General features: G+C 45.9%; 1 protein-coding gene across 3 annotated transcripts in view; it reads left to right on the plus strand.

The window, feature by feature from the left end:
• The first annotated feature begins 453 nt into the window (after positions 1–453).
• LOC147617922 (autophagy-related protein 18h-like) overlaps positions 454–12,063 on the plus strand; it is a 45,313-nt gene continuing 33,703 nt past the window's right edge. For 2 of the 3 annotated variants that reach the window (XM_086776174.1, XM_086776176.1), the window contains exon 1: positions 454–1,741. In XM_086776174.1, the coding sequence (XP_086632300.1) occupies positions 1,562–1,741 (180 nt within the window). In that variant the 5' untranslated portion in view covers positions 454–1,561. The remainder of the gene's footprint in view (positions 1,742–12,063) is intronic. The other variant, XM_086776175.1, reaches the window with a different exon arrangement.

Below are 12,063 nucleotides of genomic sequence, written 5' to 3' on the forward strand. Positions count from 1 at the left end.
GTGTGGTGTGTGGAAGAATAATCTTGTGTCCATGGAGAGGGAGGGTGTTTTAGGTAGGTGGTAACAATATGCTAATGAGGGAGGTTTCTTCTTTATGCACACGCTCTAGGCATGTCGTGCCCCCATCCCTTTCACTCTTCACAATGTTTCCTAATGGAGAGAGGAACCTTGGGGTGGGGGCTGTTATCAACACTATTGTGGGGGCAAGCACTCACAGGACGCCAAGGTTATGAGCTGGCGGGCAAATGTGTATATAAGTAAGTCCCATAAATATATTAATAGATAGTATGCATATATATATATATATATATAAAATATTTTTGGGCCCTGGGGGCATATGCAGGCAAGATATTCCACGTCAGAAGCTTTGTGGGGTGTTTTTTGCGGGATACGGAAGTCCGTCCGATGGAAAAAAATCGGACGGTGAAATCATTGAGCAGAAGGAAGAATTGTGAGAACCGTCGATCTGGGATTCAATCGGACGGTTATCTCTGCGTTGCTGGGAAAGCGGACGGGCTGTTTTCGGGAAAACCGCTTAGCTGAGAAAAGCCAGACACGAAGGGCACCGAAGCGGTTTTGCTAAAACAGGACCTCCATGGGTCCTCATATATGCTTTTTCTCCTCGACAGTGCTTTTTCTTCTCTTCTCCTTCTCATCACCAACACCACGAGCTTGTTTTCTTTCTCTGTTTTTCTTCATCGCCACGGCCAACAAAACGTAGCCGTGCAGCAGCGGGTGCTTCCCTCCATTTCCGTCGTTATTTTCCCAGGGCTCTGCAAAGCCTTGCCGCTGCCATCGTCTTCCCCACTTGGTACTGCCGCTCCTTGGCTGCAAATTCTCTTTTATATTTGTGGAAATTCCTAGGGTTTTCTGTCTGTACGCAGGAAATTACAGCGGACCCTGAAGAAACAGGGGGCTTACATAGGAAAAGAAGCAGCGGCTTGTCAAAAAGAAGAAATCAAAATCGATCTTCATCTCTTCGCGCGGATGCAATCCATCCTGCAGATTCAAAGGGCATCCTTATTCGCTTCAGCAATCAAATTTGCGGCTCTTTTTTGTTAGAAAGCCTGGTTTTTCACAGATTAAGGCAGTTTTCAAGCTTCTCCATCATCTGATTAACCCCTGTCAGAAAGCTATTTTCCACAAATTACGGCAGACTATGGTGTTTTGAAGCTTCTCCATCAGCTGATTAGTCCCCGCACACATCCACACAGCGATCTGATGTCCAAAAACGTACTTTTGTGGAAGTAGTCAGCTTTTGAGAGGTGATAATTTTTTGGAAAATATATCTTGGAATACTGGTTTATATTGAGGTAAAACCCCTCAAAAAAGAACTCTCAAAAATTAGGCTCATTTTTCAGACCAGAAAATGGAAAATTAAGGTTAGGGTTAGGGCTAAGGTTTCCAGATGAGGCCGACAGTGGCAGCCGATTCCCCTAGGTGAAACAAGAAAAGGCTGTTTCGAGGTTAAGAAGGAGAAACAGCCTGGGTATGCACAAGGCTGTAATCGATTCAAAAACCTGTGGTCATCTTTCGAAGCCTGTCAAGACCAGGTTCTGGGATGATGAATGATACTCGTTTGCAAACTCGTGCTCCAAGAGCAGGCCGTAGCAGCAGTTTCTTTCCAAACTCTTTCCGAGCCATCCTTCGCAGTGCCAGCAGCTTGGCTTCTACAGTGCGGTCTGCAGGGTCGTCTGTTGCATCAACGATCACTACAGCTGAAGATTGCCAACGAGAGCAGGTAGTTTTGAAGCCCTTGGAATTTGCTTTTGTGTTCTGTTTTTCAGAATTTGCACAATCAATGTTGGTTGAGATGTCTATTGCTACATTGTAGCAATGAAATATCAAGAAAGCACAAAGATCAAAACAATGTGAAATTTGGTTTTTTGAGTGACCTCTTGACGTAAACAGTGCCGTTTCATACACCCTTTATCATCGACAAGGATGCTGACTACCTACCTGCAACTTCCCCCAAAACCCCTTGCCACCAATCCCACACCTCTTTGCATCCCCACCGTCTACACCCCATGCGTTTTCATACCACCGCTTATGCTCACCAATGCACCTTTCAAGCAGATAACATTATTGGGCTGAAGCTATGTTCCAAGGCCAAGCCATTGGGTACCTTTGATTGGGCTTTGAGATATCATAGAAGCCTGTCTTGTGCAGAGGGTAATCCCAATTCTTAGCAAGGTTGGGATTATCCAGGTGTTGTTAGGCTGCTAAGTAGCGAGTTGGAGCCAGTAAGCCTAAATTTCCACATATAAGGCAATACCAAGTCTTTTTTTTTGGGGGGGGGGTTACCTTGGGGTCCTCTCACCAGGGACAGTTATCACTCCGATGCTGCCATCCAGCTACCATGTTTGAGTTTGGGCTTAAGGAGCCACAATATTGGAGGATGTACGTTGGTTAATCAGGGTGCGCACACAGGCTATGGCGGGTGGTAGACAGCCATGGCGCAGAGAGAGAGAGAGAGAGAGGGGGGAGAGAGAAGTGAACTGTAGAGGGAGAGAGATGCTATTGCACGACTTAATGCATGATTTGATTACTTGATGTGATGCTTCACTGAGTACAATGCCTTTTTGTAGGCTTAGAGCCTTATCTTTGACTAAGTCACACACATGCACGGGTATGACATCATTGCTTACCTACACACGGAGAATATAGCCTTAAGAGGCTGTTCACACACTCATGCAAGACGTGATGGAATGACATGGAAATGAAGCCTTTTGTATGATCAAGGCCCTTTTACACGAATAGGAAAGAAAAACGGCAGCCTGTATGGATGGCAGACAGCAGGCAGTGCTGTAAGGCGGCACTGTCAGCGGTGATGGCGCACAACAGCAGACCAGGTGGTAGGAGGTGGCAACCAGGCAAGCGGCACTCGGTCAGGCGCAGGTGGTGCTGGAGGTGGGTGGCACTGTATGGCAGCCAGGCGGCGCTGGTAAAAGGCAGCCACTGGCCAGGTCAGCTGGCACACAAGTGGCAGTGCTGGTCAGCAGACAGCGCCGGCAGGCGTGGGAAACGGCAGTCAGGCTCACAGAAGGCAGTGCTGGCGGCGCAATCAGCAGACCAGCAACTGGCGTAGATGGTGCTTGAGAAGCGGCGGTGCTTGCGTAGGCAGCAGGGCTGGCAATAGGGGGATGGTGGCAGCAGTGGCCTGTACGGATGGCAGGTCAGGCTGTACAGCAGCACGCAGGTGATGCTGGTTCAACACAGGCAGCGCACAGCAGAGATCAGGTGATGCTCCAGTCGATGACAAGCTCCAAATGTTGAACCCCATGATTCAATCTTGAAGAACAAGTGAGGTTCCTGCTTCTTTTATACCTAAGGAGGGGATCCTGCTTTTTGCTGAAAAGCTTCTCCATGCTTTTAGTCTTTTTTTACTTTGCTTTCCTCTTTTGCTTTTTAATAATAAAATATTACTCAAATAAGGCCAACTTTTATTAAAGTTTTTGTGCTTTGCTTTTCTGGCTTTAGGACCTTGCTTTTTGACCCTTTTTTGGTCCGGCTGAATCTCCTCTTGCTAGTGGTGCTCTTGGGTCGCGGTCAACCTAGTTTGACTTTTTGCATTTCTTTGCTTTTTGACCAAAACTGGTGCTTTTTCACGAGCAAACCTTATGGTCCCTATCCCCATACCTTGTTCTACTTGTCCAATGTCCGGGCAAGGGTTCCATCATGTGAATAGGGCTAGGAAAGGCCAAATACTTACAGTGCTAATCAATCGGCCAGATGGGACCAGTAGTGATGTCACGTGCACACGTTAATCTGGTGCCACGTAGACATGATTATTCCTTGCAACCACCTTTAGTGTAACATGTGGAAGCTTCGGGGGGGGGGGGGGGTGGTGTCGGTAACTTCAATGCTCAGAAATCACCACACTTGTCGCGACGAAAATAACGCACAAAACTGAATTTAGATGTGTAGAAATATAAATATAAATATAAATATAAATAAATAAATAAATAAATATATATATATATATATATAGAGAGAGAGAGAGAGAGAGAGAGAGAGAGAGAGAGAGAGAGAGAGAGAGGGAGCTTTTATTAGAATGATGCAAATCTGAAAATAAAGACTGAAACCTGAACCTTCTTGGCTGAGGAGGAGCTTCTACCCTTGACCTTCAATTCTTCACCGTTAGCGTTAGCTTCTCCTTGGTTGTCCTAGCCCTTGAGTTAGCTCCAACACTTTGTGAATTATGAGATGAATGAACTGATTTATGCCCTGGGTATTTATACCCCCTAAAGATGCTGGTCGGCTGGCAAAGCTCAACTAGCTTTTGGGGACAGTTATATAAACCCCTTAAGAGGGCTTCTTGCCACACATCTCTCAAGTTTTCAAGCTCTCAAGCTCTCAAGTTCCCTCGCACTTTTATTGTGCAAAGATCGAATTTTCTCTCCACTTGTCCTCTTCACGATGTCGACCCAAGAATCGGAGTTGGAGCCCCTTGTCGAACGCAAAGGCTTGCCGGCTATGGAAGATACTGATGCCGATCTTTTTGACGATTATGTGTCAAAATCAGATTTCCAAGAGTTCAAAGTTGCTCTCGAAGCTTCTTCTTCGGAACGTCAGGCACAAATTGCCGCCCAGATGCAAGCCTTGCAGAACTCCATCTCTCTCTTGACCACTAATGTCACCATTTGGCCACCCGAATGGTTCACTCTTGCTTTCACACTATGTACATATTGGATTGGTGTCCATGGCTTATGGAATGTGCCTATGCATGTGATTGACACGTGTCATGCTGTATAGTTGGATATGATATTCCGCTGGGACTTGTGCCTTTGTGTACATGCCCGGAAACGCATGGAGGATTGGCTTTTCACTGGGTCTGGTATCGCATATACTTGCCTGGAAACACCTGGTCTTATATGGTTTCATGAACGGAAATTGCTCATGTCATGGCCCTGTGAAAATGGAACAGCACAAGTGTGGGCATGGTGGTTGCAGAGTCAGAATATTTTATGATTCACATGGGGGGTGCCCGGACAGAGTTTAAGATGTGTGGACATCCCTAGGTGTGAAGGGGGGAACTAGAACATTAAACTTTTATGTTTATTAGAGTTGCCCCTAGGCCTTAGTGGCCCTAGGGAACTTTTAAAGTTTGGGGGCCCTAGGATTTTTATGGGGAGGAGGCCACTCCACTTTTGGAGTGAGTGCTTCTCTCTCCTCCCCCTCTCTCTAGCTTTTGGGAAAAGGAGTCGTGGAGGCTTGTTGATGCGCTTGGGTACATGCGTGGAGAAGCTGAAGAGAAGAGTCGACTGCAGATTTTGGTGTGCTGCTGCTGCTGTTTTTCTGAGTGCAAATCAGCCGTACAGCACTGTACGGCCAGATCTGCTGCAAGTACTCTCTCTCTCTCTTTCTCAGGAACTGCTGCGGGTCTATCTCCCTGCTGGACAGGCTGCGCACAGACTCTGTACAGGCTGTGCAGACAAGTACACAGCAAGTACAACACTGTACGACTGCCGTACAGTGTACGGACAGTCAGGTACAGCAAGTATTGTTGCAGGCGGCGCAGGACAGGTGCTGGACAGAACTGATTACGCAGGTTCAGGCGAGTACAAGTGTGGATAGTAGGCTGCGTGTGCAAGTACAACTCCTGGCACGTATCCCGAGGTAGTACAGATGGGTACGGGGCTGTTTTTTAGATCTGTACATTCATAGACAGCATAGAAGTGAACACAAGGAGGAGGGTACAGAGACAAGTACAAACACGTGTGAAGCAGGGTTGTGGAAACAAGTGCCTGCAAGTACAGATTGGTACCGTTGCTTCCTCCAGTGCTGATTCACGAGCTGAATTTGGTAAGCTCCGCATCTGTTCATCTATCTCTCTTTCTACTGCTTGATGTCTGTTGCAGATATGAGTTATCTGGCCCCTTGTGAGAGGAGGGGTTTGGCAAATTGACAAGGGTTGAGACAGAGTTTGGACAGTACATGTATGTATGAGCTGAGATGTTGTATCATGCACTTGAGTTATGCGAGATGTATGCTCATGGCTGCCCTGCTTAGTGGTCTTGGCTGATCAGAGGGAGGCACAGTGTGTTATTGTGAAACACAGATCTGTGTGCATAGATCCTCTGTGCTAAGAAGGATTGTGGGCCGTCAGATTGGACATACAGGTGTAATCTCTTGGCTGATTTTTGTTTGTACTCAGCCATTCATATTTTTGGAATTTAATAAAGAAATACCGCAAGGGGTGCCAAGCTTCTTCATCATGCCTTTGGATGGGTGTGATGTTTTGTTGGGGATGCCATGGTGCCACAGTGTACATGCGGTGGTGGATACTTACAATAGGAAAATTACTCTGACTCATAGAGGGAAAGAACATGTATTGGATGTAAAACTCAAAGGGGAATCTGTTCCTATTGTATCCGCTTCGGCGATTTCATTAGTAATGAAAAAGCATCTTTTTGCGTACTTGATTTATGTAAAGGATGCACAGGATGATGAGTCTAAGTCTAATTTGTCTATGTTAGATAAGGACAAGATTGATTTCTTAAGTGGGTTTCAAGATTGTTTTTCCGAGTCATTGCCAGGAGAATTACCTCCTGAGAGGCCAGAAGATCATGCCATAGATCTGATTCCTGGTAGTACTCCACCGAATAGACCGCCGTACCGTGTTAGTGCAGTCCAACAGGAAGAGATTATGAGTCAGGTGCAGGAGCTTTTGAATAAAGGGTTGATACAGCCTAGCTCATCACCCTTTTGCTCACCTGTGCTCTTAGTGCAGAAGAAGGATGGTTCTTGGCGCATGTGTATTGATTACAGGGCGCTGAACAAGAATACCATCAAGAATCGATTTCCCATACCGAGGATCGATGACATATTGGACCGCTTACAGGGCTCCACAGTTTTTAGTCGTATTGACTTGAAAAGCGGGTATCATCAGATACGCATTAGACCCGAGGATGTGCATAAGACAACATTCGGAACCACATTTGGGTTGTATGAGTTCTTGGTTATGCCCTTTGGTTTGACGAATGCGCCTGCCACATTCAACAGAATGATAGACAGGATTTTCAGGCCTCAGAGAGAGTTTGTGGGCACCTTCTTTGATGATATGATTGTGCATTCACAAACTGAGGAAGAGCATAGAAGGCATTTGGCCATTGTGTTTGCAGAACTCAGAAACCATAGGTTGGTTGTTAATGGCAAGAAGAGTGAATTCTTTTTGCAAGAGATACATTTCTTGGGACATATTGTGTCTGCGCATGGAGTCCGTATGGATCCAGCAAAGGTGGAAGCAATACTTAATTGACTAGCTTTGAGGACCGTGCATGATGTACGCAGTTTTCTAGGATTGTGTTCCTATTACAGGCGGTACATACGGCACTTTGCTGAAATTGCTTCGCCTCTTCATGCTTTGACGAAGAAAGCAACTCCGTTTAGATGGGCTGATCGGGAAATTACAGCATTCAAAAAGCTCAAAGAAAAGCTTACTTCGGTCCCAGTATTGGTGTTACCGGATCTCCGAAAGGCTTTTGTTGTCCAGTGTGATGCATGTGGAAGTAGCATTGGTGCAGTTCTCATGCAAGAGGGACATGTCATAGCCTATGAGAGTAGAGTTTTGCAAGATGCTGAGAAGCATTTATAGGTTTATGAGAAAGCGATGTTGGCTGTAATTCACGCTCTTTCTACATGGAAACACTACTTGCTTGGGGCTGTTTTCACTATACAGACAGATCATCAGACCTTGCGTTATTTCCTCACGCAGACTAAGCTTTCAGAGAAGCATATGCGTTGGGCAAACTTTTTATCAATGTTTCACTTCCAGATTGTGCATGTGGAAGGCAAAAAGAATGTAGTGGCAGATGCTTTGTCACGCAAGCCACAGGTCTCTGCAGTTTCACTTGCTTATCATCATGAGCTTGATGAAATGAAAGAGCAGTATGCCCATGATGAGGACTTTGAAAGGTTGTATGATCAGATGTCTGAGGGTCAGCGGCATGAGCACTATACTCTCAGGGATGGGTTTTTATTGATGCATGGCAGACTGTGTGTTACCAGGCCATTGCGACTCAAGGTTATGATTGAAAGTCATGCTCCACCGTATGCAGGTCATAGAGGTATTGACGCCACGGTCAAAGCAGTGGAGACTTTCTTTTATTGGCCAACCTTGCGAAGAGATGTTGATGCCTTTGTGAGGCAATGCATCGTATGTCAGAAGGTAAAGTTTGACCGTCAGAAGACACCAGGGTTATTACAGCCTTTACCTATTCCGGATAGACCTTGGGAGAGCATTGCCATGGATTTTGTATTTGATCTTCCACGGACACAAACGGGAAATGATGGCATCTGGACTATAGGCTCATTTCATTCCCGTGCGTAAGACGATCAAAGTGGATCATATGGTGAAGTTGTTCATGGCGAACATCTTCAAGTATCATGGCTTGCCTACGTCTATTATTAGTGACCGTGATCCACGGATGACGAGTTTGTTCTGGAGAGGGTTGTTTGACAACATGGGTACAACTCTCAAGTTTTCATCATCATTTCATCCACAGACAGATGGTCAGTCAGAAGAGGCTAACTCTACAGTGTTGGATCTTCTCAAGTGTTATGTGTCAGAGCACAAGCAACAATGGGAAAAGTATTTTCCTTTGGTGGAGTTTGCATATAACAACACTGTACATACCTCGACAGGCAAGGCGCCTTTTGAGATTGTGGAAGGAGGGAAGAAGGTTCCACCCATTTTGCATACAAAGGATAAGATCTTTGAGGCTGATCAGTATGTGGAGAGTTTGGATGAAGCTTATCGGAGAGTTAAGTTGGCCCTCCAGAAAACTCAGCAGAAGCAAAAGAAAGCCGCAGACCGTCACAGACGTGATTTACAGTTTGCATTGGGTGATTGGGTTCTTTTGCGCTTTGAAAAGGCTAGACTCAAGAAGATGAAGGGTAAAGAGTGCTTATTCCCTAAGTTGAGCATGCGATATTATGGGCCTTTTCAGGTTTTGGAAAAGATTGGTGAGGTAACCTATCGTTTGAAGTTACCAGATCACTGGAGATTTCACAATGCTTTTCACGTGAGTCTTCTTAGACCTTTCCGTGGGGATGTGCCTGAGGATGTATCAGATGAGGCTCAGCCGGAAGTTGAGGAACTTGATGAGGTTCTGATTCCAGAGCAGATACTGGCACATAAAGAAAGGAAGGTACGAGGTAAAGTTTCCCGTCGCTATCTTGTGAAGTTCAAGAACTATTCACCGATGGATGCGAAGTGGATGGAGGAAGGTGACTTAACAGATTCACCTCAGGTTTTGCAGCTTTATCTCGATGCCTTTGAGTTAGAGCCGACTCTTATTGTGGCTCATTCAGGTTCAGCAGAGCATGGGTCTGGAGCATTACCTGATGCTCAAGAGGGGGGTAGCACCTCCACTCCCTTGATAAAAACAGGCTCAGATGACATCTAGAGGTCGCTTGGTGCAGTTTTTATCTCACCCGAAGGTACTGAGGCTGACAGTACATCTGTTTATGGGACTTCTATGATATATGTGTACTAGTCACATGAGATTTTTGTGGATATGTATGGTTCACAGTGGTATACAACTTGGACTATTACTATGCCATTGGTTTGCAGTGAATGATGTTACATATGCATGGCTTAGAGAGATTGGGATGCTGATCTTGCCATATTGTATATTTCACTTTGGATATTTTGATGCATCACCAGAATGCAATCGAGGACGCTTGCCATTTTTCAAGAGGGGGGTATGTCATGGCCTTGTGAAAATGGAACAGCACAAGTGTGGGCATGGTGGTTGCAGAGTCAGAATATTTTATGATTCACATGGGGGGTGCCCGGACAGAGTTTAAGATGTGTGGACATCCCTAGGTGTGAAGGGGGGAACTAGAACATTAAACTTTTATGTTTATTAAAGTTGCCCCTAGGCCTTAGTGGCCCTAGGGAACTTTTAAAGTTTGGGGGCCCTAGGATTTTTATGGGGAGGAGGCCACTCCACTTTTGGAGTGAGTGCTTCTCTCTCCTCCCCCTCTCTCTAGCTTTTGGGAAAAGGAGTCGTGGAGGCTTGTTGATGCACTTGGGTACATGCGTGGAGAAGCTGAAGAGAAGAGTCGACTGCAGATTTTGGTGTGCTGCTGCTGCTGTTTTTCTGAGTACAAATCAGCCGTACAGCACTGTACGGCCAGATCTGCTGCAAGTACTCTCTCTCTCTCTTTCTCAGGAACTGCTGCGGGTCTATCTCCCTGCTAGACAGGCTGCGCACAGACTCTGTACAGGCTGTGCAGACAAGTACACAGCAAGTACAACACGTACGACTGCCGTACAGTGTACGGACAGTCAGGTACAGCAAGTACTGTTGCAGGCGGCGCAGGACAGGTGCTGGACAGAACTGATTACGCAGGTTTAGGCGAGTACAAGTGTGGACAGCAGGCTGCGTGTGCAAGTACAACTCTTGGCACGTATCCCGAGGTAGTATAGACGGGTACGGGGCTGTTTTTCAGATCTGTACATTCATAGACAGCATAGAACTGAACACAAGGAGGAGGGTACAGACAAGTACAAACACATGTGTGAAGCAGGGTTGTGGAAACAAGTGCCTGCAAGTACAGATTGGTACCGTTGCTTCCTCCAGTGTTGATTCACGAGCTGAATTTGGTAAGCTCCGCTTCTGTTCATCTATCTCTCTTACTACTGCTTGATGTCTGTTGCAGATATGAGTTATCTGGCCCCTTGTGAGAGGAGGGGTTTGGCAGATTGACAAGGGTTGAGACAGAGTTTGGACAGTACATGTATGTATGAGCTGAGATGTTGTATCATGCACTTGAGTTATGCGAGATGTATGCTCATGGCTGCCCTGCTTAGTGGTCTTGGCTGATCAGAGGGAGGCACAGTGTGTTATTGTGAAACACAGATCTGTGTGCATAGATCCTCTGTGCTAAGAAGGATTGTGGGCCGTCAGATTGGACATACAGGTGTAATCTCTTGGCTGATTTTTGTTGTACTCAGCCATTCATATTTTTGGAATTTAATAAAGAAATACCGCAAGGGGCGCCAAGCTTTGGGGCCAACAGGTGTCACTTTGTTTTCAGATTTGGGCACTCTAGCTCCAATCTGTTTTGTTTTCATATCTAGACTACAAGTGGACGGGTGACTGCTAGTCTACCGCACTCTGGTTTCTATCAGAGCCCGGTTTCAGCTCATGCCAATGCTGCATTGCATAGCATCTTTATGTGCTTGCCTGCAAATGAAATTGCATGCTGTTTTCATGCGTGCATGACCTATGTGTAGTTCCGGGCTAGGGGACGCCCGCCCGTGAACCGTGCGTGTGAAACTGTCTGCTGACATTGTTGTGTTGCGTGTGAACAGGTGGTAAGTATTACCCAATCTAGGCTCAAATAGCCCTTAGGACTTAGCCAATATTTATAAGTGAGTGCGTTCCCACTTCATTAAGTTTGGGCGCCCAAAAGTCACTTATAAATTATGACCGCTTCCAAGTTGACACTCACTGAAGTCCCGAGGCGGACAAGACTCAATGTCCAGGACTTGATCCTCCCTTTTTACTCATAAATGGGCATCTCCCCATGTCCCCTCACCTGATTGGACCCCAATTCACTTGCTTATTAAGAGAAAATTCGTGTTTTCTCTTCATGAGGGTTTTTGGAGGCTGAAAACTCTGTTTTTCCACCATTTCTCTCCATTTCCAAGCTCTCCATAGCCATACCCAACTTGCTAGGGTGTTTTCCAAGCTTCCAAGAGTGTTTCCAAGTGCTAATCACTCTCCTACTCACTCCCAATGACTGAAATTCAGCAAAACAGCTCTCATTTTTTGCTGTAATTTCTGGTCTTTTTGCTGAAAACCCTAATTTCAGTCTTTCTTTCTCAAGTTGAACCATAGGGGAAGCTTTCCAAGGGTTCCCTTCATCCTCTTGAAGACTTTTGTCGCGAAGGATTGCGGCAAATCGAAGATATTAACACTTCTAAAGCTTCCAATGTGAAGGCTTCCGCTTGCAACAACTTCTATGAAGACTGGTAAGCTAATTGGACAATGTGTTGTCAATACTTATTCAGTAGAAGGACAGGACTCCTTGTTTAGCCGCCTTGTG

The sequence above is a fragment of the Cibotium barometz genome, chromosome 36 (assembly GCF_041138505.1).
Source record: "Cibotium barometz isolate CiBa-2024 chromosome 36, ASM4113850v1, whole genome shotgun sequence".
Taxonomy (NCBI): Eukaryota; Viridiplantae; Streptophyta; class Polypodiopsida; order Cyatheales; family Cibotiaceae; genus Cibotium; species Cibotium barometz.